The sequence below is a fragment of the Nerophis ophidion genome, linkage group LG04 (genome assembly GCF_033978795.1).
Source record: "Nerophis ophidion isolate RoL-2023_Sa linkage group LG04, RoL_Noph_v1.0, whole genome shotgun sequence".
Classification (NCBI taxonomy): Eukaryota; Metazoa; Chordata; class Actinopteri; order Syngnathiformes; family Syngnathidae; genus Nerophis; species Nerophis ophidion.
Window position 1 is genome coordinate 52,620,250 of NC_084614.1, and position 21,333 is coordinate 52,641,582.

The window sequence follows — 21,333 nt, forward strand, 5'->3', positions numbered from 1 at the left end:
AGAAATGAATGAAAAACCTTTGGACATGAAGAGAGATCAACTCTCAGCAGTGTATTGGGCAAACTTAAAAGGATCCAAGCAAGGACATCCAACCCGTCAAGTGCTAATAAACTGCCAAGAAAAAGGGAAGAAAAAAATAAATAGTTTTGGGTGGATAATAGGAGATATATGTAAAAAAACACAAATTGACAATATTAAAGTGAGCCCTACAGTACCAATTCCTGCAATACCACCGTGGATGTATGAAAACCCAAAGGTAGACATGCAGTTACTGAAGAATAGACATTTAAATAGTTACCAAATAGAACAACGGATTGAGGAAATGTTTTTTGATAATATTATGATATACACAGATGCATCAAAAACTTTAAATAGTAAAGTAGGAGCTGCTGCAGTTATCCCACAGAGAAATATAGTGTTGAATAAAAGAATTAGTGATAAACTATCGGTTTTTACGGGGGAATTGGTAGCAATTTATATGGCAGTTAACTGGATAGAGGAAAACAAAGCTAGGAAAGTAGTCGTGTGCTCGGACTCCAGCAGTGCATTGACGAGCATAAAAAACATAACATCAGAAACAAGACTAGATATAGTTTATGAAATAGTTCAGGCAATCTACAGAATAAATAAAGCGGGAGGTGTGGTAACATTTCTCTGGGTTCCTGCTCATGTAGGAGTTGAGGGAAATGAGTTAGCTGATAGGTACGCAAAACAAGCAACCACTAAAACAGAAGTAAACATGGAGATTAAGCACAGTAAAGAAGAAGTGAAGAGCATAATTAAGATAGAACACAATAAAAAGTGGCAGGATAATTGGAATAAGGAAACAAAAGGTAGAGAGTTTTACAAAGTCCAGAGGAAAGTAGGTGTAATGAGAGGAGGGGGTAGAAATAGGAAAGAAGAAGACATTATTACTAGAATGAGATTAGGCCATACATATCTAAATAGTTCACTAAAATTGATAGGCAAACATACTACAGGGCTGTGTGATTTTTGCCACCAGATAGAAAATGTTGACCATGTCTTAATACAATGTAGGAAATATAATAGAGAAAGAGAAATACTGGAAAATAAGTTAGCAAAAGAAAATATTAGGTTAGAAGTGGGAGGTATATTAGGATTGCATTAAGAAAACATAGGATATAAAGCAATATACACATATTTAAAAAACACTGGGTTAAGTAAAAGAATATAGAGTAGGGATCCACCTCGGTCCACACTCCATTACAGTAGGTGGCGGTAATGCACACCAGAAGGTTGCTTGCCAACCGCCATAAAAATAAAAGAAGAAGAAGAAGAAGCTCAAATATGTGCCTGGTTGAAATCGTTGAGCTTTTGACATTTTAAAAGGTATCCTCGAAAGTGAACCCAATATATTTGATCTTATTGTTTCATTATTTGTATAAACTTTAGTCTGGCACGTTCAGGTATACAGTCCGGATGAGTCGATGCCTGAACTGGAATGATTCTAATCAATGTTCACAATTTCTGTCAAAAGTTTTACAAAAGGGTGGAGGGAATAAACCAACCATTTATTTGCTATTTCATGTTATTCTTTGTTATAAATATATTTTTAATCAGGCACATTCTAGCCTTTAATGACAATGAGTCGACGCCGGGATTTAATAGGACCCCAGCGCCTGCATGAAAACAGAAGAGAAAGTTCTGAGATTGTAGCGTTTTATAACTCAATAAATCATGTTTATCTCTTCACAAAGTTCCGCACCTGTATTTAAAGATGTGACACTCATAATGGTGAGTTTAATATTAGCCTTGTGTTCGTGTCTGCTTGGTAGGAAATACAGTTGGTCGATTGAAACTTTTATCAGTAGTTTTCCCAGTTCAGTACATATTTCTTACAATTGACCACTAAATGGTAAGTTGTTGTAAGCAAAATACCAATGGTGCGAAAATTGTGCAACCGCATTTTGCAAATTTAATGTCAAATCCCCAATCTGAATGTGAGTGTGAATGTTGTCTGTCTATCTGTGTTGGCCCTGCGATTAGGTGGCGACTTGTCCAGGGTGTACACCACCTTCCGCCCGATTGTAGCTGAGATATGCGCCAGCGACTCCCGCGATCCCTAAAGGGAATAAGCGGTAGTAAATGGATGGATAGATAATATCAAATCGAATAAGCGGTAGGAAATGGATGGATAATGTCAAGTCAAATCAAATCAAATGTTTATTGGATTCATCGCTATACAGTGTACATCCACGACTAAACTACTGACTAAACTACTAGCAGGTGTGGATTCAGGCCGGGTGGCCTATTTCAAGTCCCAGGTAACCCTACATTATTATATTTTATAAACAGTAAACCAAGTTGTGGTAGTAGTTTAGTCAGTAGTTCTGTCGTGGATGTACACTGTATAGTGATGAATCCGATAAACATTTTATTTGAATTGATTTTATTTGACATTAAATTTGCAAAATGCGGTTGTGCATTTTGGAAATTGCGCGCCATTGGTATTGTGCTTACAACAACCCGAAAAAGTTTTTCAACTTGTTTAATTAGGGGTCCACGTTAATCAATTCATGGTAATTATGTTAACATGTGAAGAATAGTAATATAAATGTAACATGCCCCCAAAAAGCTAATTTATTTAACGTAACAAATAAACTAATTTTTGGGACCTCGGTAATCCTGTTGTAAGCACAATACCAATGATGCGCAATTTGCAAAATGCGGTTGCGCCTTTTGCAAAATTAATGTCGAATCAAATCAGATGTTTATTGGATTCATCACTATACAGTGTACATCCACAACTAAACTACTGACTAAACTACTACCAAGTGTGGATTCAGGCCGGGTGGCCTATTTCAAGTTCCAGGTAACCCTACTTTATTATATTTTATAAATAGTAAACCAAGTTGTGCTAAAAGTTTAGTCAGTAGTTCTGTCGTGGATGTACACTGTATAGTGATGAATTCAATAAACATTTGATTTGATTTGACATAAAATTCGCAAATTGCGAGCCATTGGTATTGTGCTTACAACAGTAACACCCGAATAAGTTTTTCAACTTGTTTAAGTCGGGGTCCACGTTAATGGAATTCATGGTAATTATGCCAGCATGTTAAGAATAGTAATATAAATGTAACATGCCCCAAAAAAGGTAATTTATGTAACGTACCAAATAAACTTATTTTTGGTACCTCGGTCATCCTGTTGTAAGCACAATACCAATGGCGCGCAATTTTAATGTCAAATCAAATCAAATGTTTATTGGATTCATCACTATACAGTTTACATCCACGACTTAACTACTGACTAAACTACTACCAAGTGTGGATTCAGGCCGGGTGGCCTATTTCAAATTCCAGGTAACCTTACATTATTATATTTTATAAAGAGTAAACAAAGTTGTGGTAGTAGTTTAGTCAGTAGTTTAGTCGTGGATGTACACTGTATAGTGATGAATCCAAATAACATTTGATTTGATTTGACATAAAAGTTGCAAAATGCGGTTGTGCATTTTGCAAATTGGGCGCCATTGGTGTTGTGCTTACAACAGTTTGAAATAGAATTGATTGATTGAAACTTTTATTAGTAGATTGCACAGTTTAGTACATAGTCCGTACAATTGACCACTAAATGGTAACACCCGAATAAGTTTTTCAACTTGTTTAAGTCGGGGTCCACGTTAATCAATTCATGGTTCATGGTAATTATGCCAGCATGTGAAGAATAGTAATATATGTAACATGCCCCAAAAAAGCTAATTTATTTAACGTAGCAAATAAAGTCATTTTTGGGACCTCGGTCATTGTGGGCATTTTACAAACAGAGTCGCAAAATGTTAAAAAAAATAATCCTGGTCCAATTTTGATTATTTACGATCTGTTACCAAAGGCAATGATAAATACAGTAATTTTGTTGTAAGCACAATACCAATGGCGCGCAAATTTAATGTCAAATCAAATCAAATCAAATGTTTATTGGATTCATCACTATACAGTTTACATCCACGACTAAACTACTGACTAAACTACTACCAAGTGTGGATTCAGGCCGGGTGGCCTATTTCAAGTTCCAGGTAACCCAGTTTTTCAACTTGTTTAAGTCAGGGTCCACGTTAATTAATTCATTGTAATTATGCTAGCATGTGAAGAATAGTAATATAAATGTAACATGCCCCAAAAAAGCAAATTTATATAACGTAGCAAATAAACTCATTTTTGGGACCTGGGTCACTGTGGGCATTTTACAAACAGTCGCACAATGTAAAAAAAAAAAAAAAAAAATTGTGGCCCAATTTTAATTATTTACTATCTGTAACCAAAGGCAATGATAAATACAGTAATTTTAAGCATGGGGTATCCATCTTCTCTGACTCTAGCCAGCAGTGGCTGTAGGTAATGTGGGCCAACTAGCAGTGGACCTCATCATTTCAACCTTAAATTTACGCCGAGTGGGTTACCTGCACACGGACTGCCTGATTCCCATGGCGGGGAATAACCCGTTCGCCACCTGCAAGGACCCGGAGGAGTTGCACACAGCTGCAGAAGGTACATGTGTAAAATGTACCTACATAGCTCAAATTAACTGTCACAATCTAATTTTTTTTTTTGCCAACAGTTTACACTGCATCCGATCTCAAACTGGCCGTTCTTCAGATTAGGGCCCCGATTGTGAAGGTGTGTCCACATTTCTTGCTTGACTGCTATAAGATATGTTGTTCATGCATACTGATTATGATTTTGTGGGGGTGGGGGTCTCCAGGCAAAATCCAAAAAGTTTCGTCAGCTGCTACTGTCATGGATCAAAACTAATGGTTTCTCCAAGACTATCGTTCTGTCCAGCAGCCATGACTACCAGAGGGATGACCAGCAGCTGCAAGGGTATGGCCCAATAGGAAGAGCTTATTGCATAGAAAAGAATAGATTAACTTCAACTATGTACTTCAGGGGTCACCAACGCAGTGCCCGCGGGCACCAGGTAGCCCGTAAGGACCAGATGAGTCGCCCGCTGGCCTTTTCTAAAAATAGCTCAAATAGCAGCACTTACCAGTGAGCTGCCTCTAATTTTTCAATTGTATTTATTTACTAGCAAGCTGGTCTCGCTTTGCTCGTCATTTCTAATTCCAAGAGATACAAAACTCAAATAGAATTTGAAAATCCAAGAAAATATTTTAAAGACTTGGTCTTCACTTGTTTAAATAAATTATTTTATTTTTTTACTTTGCTTCTTATAACTTTTAGAAAGACAATTTTAGAGAAAAAATACAACCTTAAAAATGATTTTAGGATTTTTAAACACATATACCTTTTTACCTTTTAAATTCCTGAGAATTTAAATCAATTTTCAAGTAAATTTATTTTTTTATTGTAAAGAATAATAAATACATTTTAATGTAATTCTTCGTTTTAGCTTCTGTTTTTTCAACGAAGAATATTTGTGAAATATTTCTTCAAACTTATGAATAGAATTTAAAAAAATTATTCTGGCGAATCTAAAAAATCTGTAGAATCAAATTTAAATCTTATTTCAAAGTCTTTTGAATTTCTTTTTAAATTTTTGTTCTGGAAAATATAGAAGAAATAATGATTTGTCTTTGTTAGAAATATAGCTTGGTCCAATTTGTTATATATTCTAACAAAGTGCAAATTGGATTTTAACCTATTTAAAACATGTCATCAAAATTCGAAAAATAATGTTTATCAGGAAAAATTCTAATGATGTTCTATAAAATATTTTCAAAAAGATTCGAATTAGCTAGTTTTTTCTCTCCTTTTTTCGGTTGAATTTTGAATTTTTAAGAGACGAAATTGAAGATAAACTATGTCTCAAAATTTATTTTTCATTTTTTTCTCCTCTTTTAAACTGTTCAGTTAAGTTTTTTTTCATCATTTATTCTCTGCAAAAAACCTGTAGAAAAAAAAATGTACGACTGAATGACATACAGAAATACCCTTTTTTTTTTTGACATTTATCTGTTTCTATATATACTTATTGGGAGAAATCATTAAGATGATCAGTGTTTCCACAAATATAAATATCATTCATTATTAACAATAACATAGAGTTAAAGGTAAATTGAGCAAATTATTTCTGGCAATTTATTTAAGTGTGTATCAAACTGGTAGCCCTTCGCATTAATCAGTACCCAAGAAGTAGCTCTTGGTTTCAAAAAGGTTGGTGACCCCTGATGTAGTTGCATAAAGCTGCACATTAAAATATTTTCTTCTGTATGACAAGACCACTCAGTTCTTTTTAAATGGGTAGTTCTTAAAGATGATAGTCAAATATCATTTGTCTAACAGAACCACAATAAGATTTTTATTGGAAAACTGCACTTTTTTAGAATTTTTGCCTATCGTTCACAATCATTACAAAAGACATGATGACGGATGGATTTTTTTAATGCATTCTAAATATTATAATAACAAACGTAAATAAAAGTATGCTTACAGCGGAGCCAAAGGGAGTTCCACTGTTTTTCCCATAAAATCCGATAAATAATTATTAAAAAAACACCAACAATACTCAATTTACATTTCGTGATTTGAATATTAACCAAGTATTAATGATAGTTATTATAAACGCTAACACAGACAAAGTATTTAGAGTAGTGACATGATCACTTCATGTGTGCCGATGTTTTACATCATCGAGTGGTCTGCTGCTTTCTCGCTTCGCTAATCTCTGTATGTATTCTAGATCATCAATCACGCGTCTTACCAGGATAGAAGGTGGCTGGTAATATAATCCGACAAATTGGAACACTTTGACCGCCACTTCGGATGTATAACTGGCGAGAACGACATGAAAAACGATTGCTCAATAATTATATCCAACTTACTTACAGTGTACAATCTATTCAAATGATATGAAACTGTTTCAATCACAAAGATTATTTATTTAACACATAAACTTTAGACTTAGGTCAAGCTTATTTGAAAAACAAGTGTATTAACTAAATACATTGGGGCAAAAAAGTATTTAGTCAGCCACCAATTGTGCAAGTTCTCCCACTTAAAATGATGACAGGTCTGTAATTTTCATCATAGGTACACTTCAACTGTGAGAGACAGAATGTTAAAAAAATACAGGAATTCACATTTTAAGAATTTTAAATAATTTATTGGTAAATCATGGTGGAAAATAAGTATTTGGTCAACCATTCAAAGCTCTCACTGATGGAAGAGGTTTTGGCTCAAAATCTCACGATACATGCCCCCGTTCATTCTTTCCTTAACACGTATTAATCGTCCTGTCCCCTTAGCAGAAAAACAGCTCCAAAGCATGATGTTTCCACCCCCATGCTTCACAGTAGGTGTGGTGTTCTTGGGATGCAACTCAGTATTCTTCTTCCTCCAAACACGACGAGTTGAGTTTATACCAAAAAGTTACATTTTGGTTTCATCTGACCACATGACATTCTTCCAATCCTTTGCTGTATCATCCATGTATCCATTTTGGTAAACTCGTCGTGTTTGGAGGAAGAAGAATACTGAGTTGCATCCCAAGAACACCAAACCTACTGTGAAGCATGGAGGTGGAAACATCATGCTTTGGGGCTGTTTTTCTGCTAAGGGGACAGGACGATTGATCCGTTTTAAGGAAAGAATGAATGGGGCCATGTATCGTGAGATTTTAAGCCAAAACCTCCTTCCATCAGTGAGCGCTTTGAATGGTTGACCAAATACTTATTCTCCACCATAATTTGCAAATAAATTCTTTAAAATTCCTACAATGTGAATTCCTAGATTTTTTTTTCACATTCTGTCCCTCACAGTTGGAAGTGTACCTATAATGAAAATTACAGACCTCTGTCATCATTTTAAGTGGGAGAACTTGCACAATCGGTGGCTGACTAAATACTTTTTTCCCCCACTGTATACTTACTGCATAAGAAGGGACTTAAATACCTGACCAAAAATAAATGTACATACAATCATGTTTTGATTAAAAGGTATATGAATTATTAATTCATATTTGACTGTCAATAAAGTTAAAATGAAAATACAGCTTTACCACTTTAGTCATAATTTTTGCGCTTGATACCGTCATTACTGCCACAAGTTGTGGTAAAGCGTATTACAACAGAGTACTGCGGCCTCTTATAGGGACCACAGCTGAGAAATAAATGTTTTTGGGTGCTCGCGGGCCAACAATGGCAGAGTCATGTATTAGGAGGGTATGGCCAAATCGGTTTTAGACAATCTCCTTAATGATTGGTTAAAAGGCACTTACATGACGACAGGGCACCATGACTACTACCAACTTTGAGCTGATGCTACAGTACGTCTTTGCGGTGCTTCCTTATTAGTTTTTCAACGTGTGAAAAATACCCTGATGTGCAGCATAGAGTTGCTCCACCCACAAGAATTGTGGAAAGCCTTTATATCACTTTCCCATTAATCCGGAAAAAAGACAAGTATGGGTAGTAAATGTTCTCCGTCAAACACTGGAGAGCCACCGATTATAGCGTCTTGTGCCGGCTTAACACATGACACAACATCTGTGTTTTGTTCAGGAGAGAACACACAGAAGCTTATACAAATAATAACATAGGAAAGTAATACATTTAACAGATGGTTTCACAAAAACAGACTATCTTTGAATCTCAGTAAAACTAGAATAATGCAATTTGGTAACAGTAGAAAAGAAAGTCAAACACATAAAAAATATTAATGGATTTTATTTATATAGCGCTTTTCTATACACTAGACCAGGGGTCGGCAACCTTTACCACTCAAAGAGCCATTTTGACCCGTTTCACAAAATAAAGAAGATAATGGGACCCACAAAACTCTTCTGAAATTTAAAATGAAATAACACAGCATAAAGAGTTGTTTTTTTTGCTTTGTGCTATGTGTAAACCAGGGGTCTTAGACACGCGGCCCACACTTTGATGAGAAAATTTAATGTTAGTGCGGCCAGCGACTTTTTTATGAATTCCGCTTGACAGCATTACACTTTTTTTTTTTATTGATTGATACTTTTATTAGTAGATTGCACAGTTCAGTACATATTCCGTACAATAGACCACTAAATGGTAACACCCCAATAAGTTTTTCAACTTGTTTAAGTCGGGGTCAGCGTCAATCAATTCATTGTAAGTCGGGGTCCACGTTAATCAATTCACTTGTCAATCCTCCCAAATTTTCCGTGAGGTTCACAAGTTCTAAAAGCAGCCATTCTCGCGAATATCTGCTGATGGTCACCCACAACTGCCTTGGACGCCTTCTACAAAATGTACAAACAGCTTGACAGTCCAGTAACATGTTGTATGTGACTTCCGCAGATACACGTACACGACTGCAAGGCATAGTTGCCACACCCCGCCCATCTCAACCGACGCACGGAGGGGGGGATTTGGTGCTAGCGGGGTGTATAATATAGCCAGGAAGAGTCATGGATGCATGGTATTGTAGGTAATTGTTGCGTTTATAATGTGTTACAGTGCAGATGTTCTCCCAAAATGTTATTCATTCTTGTTTAGTGTGAGTTCACCGTGTGGCGCATAATAGTAAGAGTGTTAAAGTTGTTTATATCACAACCTTCAGTGTAACCTGTTTGGCTGTTGACCGAGTATACCTTGCAATCTCGTGCGTATGATGATAGAAGCAGCGAAATGCATGCGTCCGGCTGGAACGCAGATAGCATGGTGTAAAGGTGGGCACAATGACATGTAGAGGACGTTAAAAGTAAAGCCATCACTGCACGCCCTCAATATTGTTGTCCGAGTGAAAATCGGAGAATGTTAGCCCCGGGTGATGTCCGGGAGAGGCACCAAAATCCGGAAACCCCCCGAAATAATCGGGGGGGTCGGCGATTATGCAGCTGAGCCACATCAGAGTGGCAAAAAACCCCTGCACTAGACAATCAAAGTGCCTACAAAGAAGTGACAACCATCATTCATTCATTCCACATTTATACTTGGTGGTGGTAAGCTACATTTTTAGCTCCAGCTGCCCTATAAATGGTTTGTCTGCATTAGTGCTTGTAACAACAACATCACTCCTCCTTGGTTAATATTCAAGTCACAAATGGAGTATTTTTGGCTCCGCTGTAAACAACACATATTTACAAGTTAGTATGCATTAAAAAAACTAAAAACATCTGTTGTCATGGCTTTCATGATTGTGAACGGTAGGGAAGATTTCAAAGGAAAGTGAAGCTCCCCTTTAGGTGCCTACTCAGTAGGTCCTAAAAATAATGATATAGAGCAGGGGTCACCAACGCGGTGCCCGCGGCGGGCACCAGGTAGCCTTTAAGGACCAGATGAAAATAGCTCAAATAGCAGCACTTACCAGTGAGCTGCCTCTATTTTTTAAAATTGTATTTATTTACTAGCAAGCTGGTCTCGCTTAGCTCGATGTTTTTAATTCTAAGAAAGACAAAACTCAAATACAATTTGAAAATCCAAGAAAATATTTTAAAGACTTGGTCTTCACTTGTTTAAATAAATTCATTTATTTTTTTACTTTGCTTCTTCTAACTTTCAGAAAGACATTTTAGAGAGAAAAAATACAACCTTAAAAATTATTTTAGGATTTTTAAACACATATACCTTTTAAATTTCTTCCTCTTCTTTCATGACGATTTAAATCAATGTTCAAGTATTTTTTTATTGTAAAAAATAATAAATACATTTTAATTCAATGCTTGATTTTAGCTTGTTTTTTCGACGAATATTTGTGAAATATTTCTTCAAACTTATTATGCTTCAAATTCAAAAAAAAAAATTCTGTTAAATCTAGAAAATCTGTAGAATCAAATTTAAATCTTATTTCAAAGTCTTTTGAATGTCTTTTAAAAAAAATTGTTCTGGAAAATCTAGAAGAAATAATGATTTGTCTGTTAGAAATATTGCTTGGTCCAATTTGTTATATATTCTAACAAAGTGCAGATTGTATTTTAACCTATTTAAAACATGTCATCAAAATTCTAAAAATCTGGAAAAATTACTAATGATGTGGAAAAATTACTAATGTGCCATAAATTATTTTTTTTTTCAAAAAGATTCAAATTAGCTAGTTTTCCTCCATTTTTTTCAGTAGAATTTTTACTTTTAAAGAGTCAAAATTGAAGATAAACTGTGTTTCAAAATTAAATTGTCTTTTTTTGTTGTTTTCTCCTCTTTTAAACCGTTCAATTAAGTGTTTTTTCATCATTTGTTCTCTGCAAAAAACCTCCCGTAAAAGAGAAAAAAATGTACGACGGATTGACACACAGAAATACCCATTTTTTATATCTATGTATAGATTTATTTATTAAAGGTAAATTGAGCAAATTGGCTATTTCTGGCAATTTATTTAAGTGTGTGTCAAACTGGTAGCCCTTCGCATTAATCAGTACCCAAGAAGTAGCACATGGTTTCATAAAGGTTGGTGACCGCTGATAGAGGATATTTGAACAGCATTGTTATGCAGTAGCAGAACCACTGTTTTTATTATGACAATCTGTTTTTTTAAGAATCTGCTGCCAAACTTTGATCAGGACTTGTGGGCCTGTGATGTTATTCCTGGGCCGGATTTGACCCACGGGTCGACGTTTATTATGACAATCTGTTTTTTTAAGAATCTGCTGCCAAATTTTGATCAGGACTTGTGGGCCTGTGATGTTATTCCTGGGCCGGATTTGACCCACGGGTCGACGTTTACAAGTAGTGTGTGTTGTGTTTTAGAACTCCTTTGAGGTACTTGATCACTCCGAGCCTCATGAAAGAGAGTGCAGATGCCCTGAAGGAACTGGGCTGGAAGGAGATGGAAAGGGTGCCAGATAATCAAGGTCGTTCAGACGCCAACACGGAGCCGCAAATTTTTGTCCCCGGTGGGGGTATCACCAAAGGGCTTTACACGGACAGGTAAGTATTTTTAAAGTTGACGGAGATTGTGTGACTGATGTTGTGGTTGTACAGTTGCGCTATGGAGTTCCCGCTGGCCGTGCTGCTCATCTTCTGTTCAGAGGGAGACAACATCCCCGATGCCTTCACGCTCCTCAATCACCTCAATGACTGGCTTCACCTGCTGGACAGCCCTGTAAGCTACGCACCTGCAAGCCCATGAGTGACACCTGCATTTACAAATACTTTGTGATGTCTACCTCTTTTAGAAGCAAGATGCCAATAAATGGAAGATCCCAACATCCTGGAGTCTCCTCTTTGGGGGTGGCATCCCCCCTGCACTCTTCTGAAAAATCGTATGACATTACCCGCCGCTTTGTCATTGAAACATGATGACATGCAGGAACTGACTGTTTTGTGTTTCCATTGGTGGGCGGGGGAAGAGAGCAAAGCTTGTGTGAATTTTTGAGTATTTCCCTGTTGGACATCATTCAGCCCGACTAACTGAAAATGTTTGGCCGGGTGCCATGCGGTGTTCCCAGCATTCCCCCCTGTGTAACAGGACTCTAGCAACAATACGCTGACTAACATTTTTATTGAAAAAAGACTGGCGGGAAAAGTAAAAAATATTTCCTCAAAAACTATAAAGCATTAAAATAACTTTGCTCAAGCACAGGTTTAATCAGAGGCTAACTAAATACCAGTTTTATTAGAAGAAAAAACACCAGATTTTCCAAAATAAGAAATTGTCATCAAATTTTATTCTTGTGTAACAATACTTTTGTTTTTGAGTTGAACAAAAAAAATATATATACACGCCACTGACTTTTGCCGCATCGCTGTGGAAAACTTCAAGTACTCTTATAAAAAATAGAAACATTTTCATTTCCACCCCTGGAAAAATACTCATTTGTAAAACAGCAATGCATAGCAATTGTTTCAGTCTGTATAAATGTAGTAAAACTACGCTGGTGTCTGCTTGAGTAATGTCTGTATGTGTTAACAGTTTGGAGAGTGATGATAAGGAAGTGTGCTGAAGAGCTAAAACCTAATTTTGGATGGATGAGGAACGCTTGTGGAAGTGAGGCCAGCTCGTGTTTTCTGCCGATGTTTTGCTGCCGGCGTTGCCCTTGAATGTAACTTTGGTTGGCATAGAGAGCCGAAGTCAAGAATCGATGGTTTTTGCTCTGGAAGAGACAAAAAAATCACAAGTACCAGATCAGACCAAACGACGCCTCACAGATCTTACATAAAACAAGCATTCAACTAGAAGTGTATACCTGGAGATGACCACAACATATCCCGTTTGCCCAAAGCATTCCATTGAGTACAGTTGTGTTACCTAGTGGAGAGGGTGCTAATTACACCTTCAATCAAAACCTTTTCACAGGCCTGCTTCTCCATCATGGAGATTGCACCCTCTTGTGGCCTAGCGCCTAAAGCATGTGAACAAACTTTTCAGACCACCTCAAGTGAACAAGATAGATGACTTGATAGCCAATGCAAAAAATAATACAGGGGTGGGGCAAAAGCAATCCAATGTAGGTAAAGATATGAGCGCACGTGCATTTCAGCTATCATAAATAAGTATGCAGCCCTGCTCTTACACACCACACACTCATGCCGGAGTGCGTAAAAAAAAAACAAAGTCAAACTGTTGCCTGTAAACTCAGAAAAAACCAACACAGCAGACACACCGCAAATTTGACGTAGTAGACACCGGTGGCTTGAGTATATAAAGTGTGGGGGAGGGGTTGCATACATACGCCGGGTCATGTGCAGCAAATGCAGCCCAAACTGTTCAAGAAGAGAACAGCAGATTGAGCATGGTGATGATGGGAGGACCGACTCGCCTGTGATAAACGGGTCTCGACAAAAATGACGATCCCATTTTTGTTTTCAAACAAGGAGGCGCTGAGAGATCCTAATCACCTTTTCCTCTTCCTCTCGCCGTCGTTTGTCTTTTGGCCTGTTTTGACTGCGGCCGTTACATATAAGCCGTCGTCTCTGCGTCGTTTTCTACGTGAAAAAATAAATTTAAAAAAAGGTTATCGTCGCAATGTGAATGAATGCTGCAAGACCTTGTGTTCACCCACTGTGCTGTTGTGCTGTTGTCCTGATCCCTACAAGGGGACTCTGTTTGGCTCTTGCCGTCCTGCCGGTAATCTTCTTGCTCGTCGGGCGGCGGCGTCTGCTGGCTGCCGTTGCATCGCTCTGTGGGACTGTGGAGTTGAGGCTGGGTGGAGGGAGAGGAGTCAGTTGCGGGTGCCTGGTCTTCTCGGGACAACACTCGCCATTGATTCTGTGTGGAAAGATCTACAATGTAAATACAAATTACAATCTGGCTAATACAGTTTGTGTGTTTTTGTGAACACCTGCACCGTGGAGTCTCCCATGATGCTCTTGGTTCCTTCTAGCACTGCCATAAAGGAAAAGCGCAGCTGGTCAGGAGTCTGAATAAGACCCATGCGGTATTTCCTCATGTCCAGAAGAATCTTTTTTATGTCCACTGACGGCTCTTTTCTCTTGTCCATCTGCGTGGAAACAACTTTTTTATACACATCTATATATATATATCCATCCATTTTCTACCGCTTATTCCCTTTCGGGGTCGCGGGGGGCGCTGGCGCCTATCTCAGCTACAATCGGGCGGAAGGCGGGGTACACCCTGGACAAGTCGCCACCTCATCGCAGGGCCAACAAAGATAGACAGACAACATTCACACTCACATTCACACACTAGGGCCAATTTAGTGTTGCAAATCAACCTATCCCCAGGTGCATGTCTTTGGAATAAATATATATATAAATATATATATATATATACATATATATATATATATATGTATATACACGTATGTGTGTTTACATACATACATATAGATATATAACACCAGCTCAGTGGCCTTGTGGTTAGCGTGTTTGCCCTGAGACTGGGAGGTTGTGAGTTCAAACCCCGGCCAAGTCATACCAAAGACTACAAAAAATGGGACCCATTGCCTCCTTGTTTTGAAACTCGGCATCAAGGATTGGAATTGGGGGCTAAATAACCAAATGATTCCTGAGCGCGGCGCACGCTGCTGCTCACTGCTCCCCCCACCTCCCAGGGGGTGAACATGGGGATGGGTCAAATGCAGTGGACAAATTTTCACCACACCCAGTGGGACTTTAACTTTAATATGTGTGTGTATATGTTTTTTACCGGCCTATGGACAAAGTATAACAGGCAAAAACTCACCAACACCAGGCACGTGTCCACTAGCGAAAAGGTGCCAGAGCGTCCAATTCCGGCGCTGCAGTGCACCACAGCTGGCCCATGGTCCACTCCCAGTGCCCCTGACTCGCGCACCTTGAATAGAAAGTTGAGGAACGACGCAGGGGATTCTGGAACGCCAAAGTCGGGCCACGTGGTGTAATGAAAGTGGTGGATTTCTCTTTTCTCCCCCGTCTGTGACAGAACCATCACTTTTGCAACAAGCAGCATAGATATAAGACTTCATGGTGAAACTAAACCTACGTTGACATTCAGCAGCTCCAGAACTCTGGTGGTGTAGTAAGACTTGATCTCTTCTGACAACAGCGTGACCGAGAAGCGCGTGTCCTTAAAGGCCATCTCTAGGTCTTTGGCCATGGGCCAGTACTGGGCACACTTTTCCTGATGCACAAGGAAAAAAGATGCCATTAATTACTATTTTCTCCTTTATTTGCTCAAGGCAGTGTTGTCCAAAATTTTTCACGGCGGGCCGCACACTGAAAAATGAAAGCTGCGGGGGGCCATTTTGATATTTTTATTCTCAAAACCACTAGGTTTCCACTCAGTTTGGTGAATGTTAAAAGGTCAAGGGGACTCAAAAGACTCTCGGTCATTGAAGTGTTAAAAATAATAATTTATTTTTTACTCTCAACCCCTAAATATCTACATATAAAATTTGGATCTAACCGTTGTCATAATTTTTTTTTTTTTTTTATGTTTCATAACTTTTTTTCTCCACAGAAAATCCTGTTTTTAATGGCAAAAAAACAAAATTTGCAATACCCAAAACATTTTTCAAAATGGAATATTTGATGTGAAGTAACTGGAGCCTTAAATAGATAAATAATTCATAACAGCATTGCTTTTGATTCATTATTATTTTTTGTCGGGAATCAAAAAGGCCTCTTGAGCAATTTCAGATCTATCTACAAATTTTTATTTTTTGAGAAATTACAAAAAAAACTGCCTACCTGGCAGCATTGTGTTATCATAATTAGTGTGCAACATGTTCTCATTACATTACATGTGCTTGCTCTTTTATTCCAATGTTTGTTTTTTTGGTAATTTTTTTATTTTTTTACATAATTAGTTGCGATCTGCAATTGGCCTCTGGGTCGCACTTTGGACAACCTGGTTTAAGCGTTGTCCATATTATTCAAATGTTTTTTGTTTACATACAAAAAAAATAAAAAGTACATGTAGAGCTTTTTGGAGATACTTGTAAGACATAGGAGTGGCGGACAAACACAGCACATCAGCATTAAAAATACACACACATACACGTCAAGGTTCCCAGCAGGGCTGACTAAACACACTTTTAAACATATTAAATTCCAGCTTACCGAGCCTTTCTCGATGACCCTGTTGAGCATGACGATCGCTTTGGTCTTTTGCTCCCAGATCATGAGCCAGAAGTGACCACATGTATTCCTGAGGGGACCCTGAGGACAACAATAAAACTGTTGTTACTGAAGTATACTACAAATGTTGCTGGATTATGCAGACCCTTCTATGTTTTATGCTCTGATGCTCAACAAATAAGATAAACGGTTATAATTCCTTAAAGGCCTACTGAAACCCACTACTACCGACCACGCAGTCTGATAGTTTATATATCAATGATGAAATATTAACATTGCAACACATGCCAATACAGCCTTTTTAGTTTACTACATTGCAATTTTAAATTTCCCGGGAGTTTCTTGTTGAAAATGTCGCGGAATGATGACGTGTACGCGTGACGTCACGGACTGTTAGGAAATATTAGCGCTGCGCACGAACACAGCTAAAAGTCGTCTGCTTTAACGACATAATTACACAGTATTTTGGACATATGTGTTGCTGAATCTTTTGCAATTTGTTCAATTAATAATGGAGAAGTCAAAGTAGAAAGATGGAGTTCGGCAGCTTTAACCTTTAGCCACACAAACACACGGTGATTCCTTGTTTAAAATTCCCGGAGGTGAAGCTTTACTATGGATCAGAGCGGTCAAGCGAACATAGATCCCGACCAAATGTCAACCAGCAGTTTTCGGTGAGAAAATTGTGGTAAAAAGTCGCCACTTACCGGAGATCAGCTGAGCTTGTGCCGTCGACTTCCCAATGCAATCGCGTTTTTTTGTTGTTGTTTTTTTTCTAGTCCGTCGCTATCAATATCCTCAAACACGAAACTTTCATCCTCGCTCAAATGGGGAAATTGTCGTTTTCTCGGTCCGAATAGCTCTTTTTGTTGGAGGCTCCCATTAAAAACAATGTGAGGATGTAAGGAGCCCTCAACGGGTGACGTCATCCTCTGCGACTTCCGGTAAAGGCAAGGCTTTTCTGTTAGCGACCAAAAGTTGCAAACTTTATAGTCGATGTTCTCTACTAAATCCTTTCAGCAAAAATATGGCAATATTGCGAAATGATCAAGTATGACACATAGAATGGATCTGCTATCCCCGTTGATATAAGAAAATCTAATTTCAGTGGGCCTTTAAGCTATGTTGGCTATGTTTTGGCCTGTTTGGGGATTTTTATTTATGTCTACCAATGGTGTCTAACATGGTAGTGTCCTCATGCTTCTCCCAATCTGACATGCTGTCTTTTTATTATGGTCACTCCTTGCCTGAGTCAGTACATAACGTCTCTGAGCGTCTTCCATGACAACCAGGCTGGCGTTGATGTAGTCGTTGTCGGCGTTCTTCAGCTTGACTCGACTGTGATCAACTGCAAGGAAACAAGGAGACATCGAGAATCACGCTTGTTGGTTTCATGATTTTATATGCGGCATTTCAGTGAGTACCTACATGGACTGACGTCTCTGTATCGGTTGCGTATGCGATTTTCTGGATACTTTGCCACCTTGTAGGCGCACTCTTGGGACTGATTCCTGATTTCCTAAAGAAAACACAAAGTACATTAAATGATAACTAGCAATGGGTTAAAGGCCTACTGAAACCCACAACTACCGACCACGCAGTCTGAAAGTTTATACATCAATGATGAAATATTAACATTGCAACACATGCTAATACGGCCGGTTTAGTTTACTAAATTGCAATTTTAAATTTCGCGCCGAAGTATCATGCTGAAACGTCGCGGTATGATGACGCGTGCGCGTGACGTCACGGATTGTAGGGGACATTTTGTTCCAGCACCGTTCCCAGCTATAAGTCGTCTGTTTTCATCGCATTATTACACAGTAATCCGGACATCTGTGTTGCTGAATCTTTTGCAATTTCTTCAATGAATAAAGACGACGTCAAAGAAGAAAGCTGTAGGTGGGAAGCGGTGTATTGCGGCCGCCTTTAGCAACACAGACACAGCCGGAGTTTCCTTGTTTACATTCCCAAAGGTGAAGCTTTTCTATTGAACAGAGCGGTCAAGCGAACGTGGTTCCCGACCACATGTCAACCGGCAGGTTTCGGTGAGAAAATTGTGGTAATAAGACGGCTCTTACCGTAGACATGAGCGGAGCTTGCGTCGTTAATTGTGCACCTGTAAAAGAGGCAGCTTCCCTCAGAGACACTGGCGGTCACTACACCGCTGGCCACACCCCTTCGACTTTCAGGTACGACAGTATAATCTCACTACAACACTAGTAACACAATAAGAAGATAAGGGATTTTCCAGAATTATCCTAGTAAATGTGTAATAACATCTGAATCTGCCCTGCCTTTTATTTTATTTTTTAAAACATTTTCTAGTCCTTCACTCACTATCCTCATCCACAAATCTTTCATCCTCGCTCAAATTAGGGTCGGGTAATGAGTATCAAGTATCAATTGGAGCCGGGACTAACTTTCCGATTCTCCCGGAATCGGAAAGTTTTCATTTCGATTCCTAGTTTCGATACCCAGACCGCCGGCCGGAAGAAAAAAAAAATTCCGCCGACCGGAAGAAGAAGCCGCTGAATACCAACGAAGAAGCGCCCACTGCTAGAAGTGTTAGCATAGCCGAGCTTATGTAGCCGAGCGAGTCAGTCAAGTGGGCGTCGGGGGTCGAAGGTGTGGCTTTATTTTACAAAAAAAAAATTAAATATTGACGAAATGTAACACGTGCAACAGGACTGTTTCGTGCTTAGGAGGGTGACCGTTGAACATGATGAAGCACCTCCGAGTTCATGGAGTACAAATAAATGCGTCTCCTGTCTTTGACGCGCTGCGCCGACCGTCCTCCTCTGCCTCTTCCTCTGGCTCCGGCTCCGACGCCCAGTCTGGCACCTCGGTGACTGCACTGCAGTCCAAATCCGGTAAGTAAAACAATATATATGCAATAAATATTGTGTTTTGCGCCAACGTTGAGGCAGCTAACAAATTAGCCCGCGTATTTTTTCATAGACAATTTACAACCTGCTAGCCAGGCTCCGCGATGTGCTCAGCGTACTCCGTTCACCGTAGCAGCAATGGGGAAGATGTCGGTGCCAGAGGAAGGTCACTGCACACATAGTCAAAAGACTGCATCCCTTTTCAGAGGTGGAATCTCCAACATTTAGGTTAGTTAAGCAATAACGTTAGAGCTAAGCTAATTGATACTGGGCTAAACAGTAACAGCAACATTACATGTTTGTTTATGTTTGCAGGGATATGGTGAAAACTCTCAAACCAAAATACATACCACCTTCCAGGGACTACCTGGCAAACACATTGATCCTGGCATGGTACAAGAAGAATCGGAATTGAGAATCGTCAGGAATCAGAATCGAAACAAAGAATCGGAATCGTTCGAATTCAAACGATACCCAACCCTAGCTCAAATTAATGGGGAAATCATCGCTTACTCGGTCCGAATCGCTCTCGCTGCTGGTGGCCATGATTGTAAACAATGTGAGGAGCTCCACAACCCGTGACGTCACACGCTTATCGTCAGCTACTTCTGGTACAGGCAAGGGTTTTTTATTAGCGACCAAAAGTTGCGAACTTTATCGTGGATGTTCTCTACTAAACCCTTTCAGCAAAAATATGGCAATATCGCGAAATGATCAAGTATGACACATAGAATGGACCTGCTATCCCCGTTTAAATAAGAAAATCTCATTTCAATAGGCCTTTTAAGTGGTAGTAAGTATTAAATAGATAGATAGTACTTTATTGATTCCTTCAGGAGTTCCTTCAGGAAAATTAAAATTCCAGCAGCAGTGTACAGAGTTGAGATTAATTTAAAAAAAGTTAACAAAATAGAGAAATATTACAAAAAGAATAAAAACAATGGGAATAACAATATAACAGTAAAATAAGAATATAACAAGACAAAGTAGGCAGTAGTGACCATGTTATGAAAACGTATTGCACTGTTAATGTTTTGCATCCCCTGTCATCCTAATACCCCCCGTTCCCCGTCCCAGAGAGGAGTTGTACAGTCTAATGGCGTGTGGGACAAAGGAGTTCTTGAGTCCCTGGTCATTTAAATAAACACAGCATTAAGTAAACAAACTTGCTAAAAGTGTTGACTTGGTTGTGTAATTTTAGTCACATGTTTTAGGTCATATTCGCGCTAGGATATACTGAACACGACATATAAGGACGCAGCATGCGTCACAATATGCAAATGAACAAAGTTAAGAATCATAATGTATTTTTATATAAAAATTATCCACAGCATGTGATACAAACAAAAAAAGCTAAAAAAAAATATACAGCTTTACGTTAATAAATCTGCAACTATTGTCGTTTCGCTTCGTGCTAACGACGAGAGCTAGCTAACAAGACTTACCATGTACAGTTTCTGCCACCGGCCCCCGGACTCAATGTCCTCAAACTCCTGCTCCATTTTCACCGAGGCAATGCCAGCTTGGGGAACAAATTCTTAGTGTAGTTGTCCGCTAAACCTCCTATCTACCTCATAACTTTTCGCTGTTAAAAAAAAACCTTACTTGTAGGGGAATTGGGACTTCCCTGTGTGTAAAGCCTACTTTGTTAGTTGACATCTGAGGATGTGCGCGTGCGCCAAGTGGTCGTCCACGCGCTGTCAATGGCACCAAAGATCTTCAATGAACGAAGATGTCGCATAACGATATTGATTTTGCGCCACATTTGGGTGAACAAGCTTTAATCCTTAATATTTAAATCATTTATTAAAGTGTGTTATTATCTGTAATATGCTCGCGTTTGTCGTACCAATAAAGATGACGGGCTGTAAATGGTTAGCGTTGTTTATTGGTGACGTCACACAACGTCACCAAACAGTGGCAACCATTGATTGATTGAAATTTTTATTAGTAGATTGCACAGTTTAGTACATATTCCGTACAATTGACCACTAATTACGGTAACACCCGAATAAGTTAATCAATTCATGGTAC

General features: G+C 38.8%; 2 protein-coding genes across 2 annotated transcripts; one reads left to right on the forward strand and one right to left on the reverse strand.

Annotated features, from left to right (window-relative positions):
• Window positions 1-1,596: 1,596 nt before the first annotated feature.
• psmg2 (proteasome (prosome, macropain) assembly chaperone 2) lies at window positions 1,597-12,763 on the forward strand. The gene is made up of 7 exons (XM_061898348.1): window positions 1,597-1,755; window positions 4,343-4,511; window positions 4,582-4,640; window positions 4,726-4,844; window positions 11,639-11,818; window positions 11,873-11,993; window positions 12,067-12,763. The coding sequence occupies exons 1-7, from the start codon at window positions 1,699-1,701 to the stop codon at window positions 12,145-12,147; spliced, it is 786 nt and encodes a 261-aa protein (XP_061754332.1). The 5' UTR covers window positions 1,597-1,698; the 3' UTR covers window positions 12,148-12,763.
• ptpn2b (protein tyrosine phosphatase non-receptor type 2b) lies at window positions 12,537-21,015 on the reverse strand. The gene is made up of 10 exons (XM_061898338.1): window positions 20,745-21,015; window positions 17,840-17,930; window positions 17,659-17,759; window positions 16,394-16,492; window positions 15,315-15,452; window positions 15,036-15,245; window positions 14,173-14,331; window positions 13,879-14,099; window positions 13,730-13,816; window positions 12,537-13,594 (listed from the first exon to the last, which is right to left on the reverse strand). Exons 1-10 carry the CDS (start codon window positions 20,799-20,801, stop codon window positions 13,570-13,572), a joined length of 1,188 nt encoding a protein of 395 aa, XP_061754322.1. The 5' UTR covers window positions 20,802-21,015; the 3' UTR covers window positions 12,537-13,569.
• Between the last annotated feature and the right edge of the window lie 318 nt (window positions 21,016-21,333).

What these genes read in the sequence shown, in the direction of transcription:
- psmg2 (XM_061898348.1), top strand. Translation starts at nt 1,699, where the DNA reads ATGTTTATCTCTTCACAAAGTTCCGCACCTGTATTTAAAGATGTGACA. An exon ending in AAGATGTGACACTCATAATG is followed by an intron (nt 1,756 to 4,342) that starts GTGAGTTTAATA and finishes CTCTGACTCTAG; the next exon opens with CCAGCAGTGGCTGTAGGTAA. An exon ending in TTAGGGCCCCGATTGTGAAG is followed by an intron (nt 4,641 to 4,725) that starts GTGTGTCCACAT and finishes GGGGGTCTCCAG; the next exon opens with GCAAAATCCAAAAAGTTTCG.
- ptpn2b (XM_061898338.1), bottom strand. Translation starts at nt 20,801, where the DNA reads ATGGAGCAGGAGTTTGAGGACATTGAGTCCGGGGGCCGGTGGCAGAAA. An exon ending in TGGACACGTGCCTGGTGTTG is followed by an intron (nt 14,332 to 15,035) that starts GTGAGTTTTTGC and finishes GTTTCCACGCAG; the next exon opens with ATGGACAAGAGAAAAGAGCC. An exon ending in GGCGAGAGGAAGAGGAAAAG is followed by an intron (nt 13,595 to 13,729) that starts GTGATTAGGATC and finishes CTTCTTGAACAG; the next exon opens with TTTGGGCTGCATTTGCTGCA.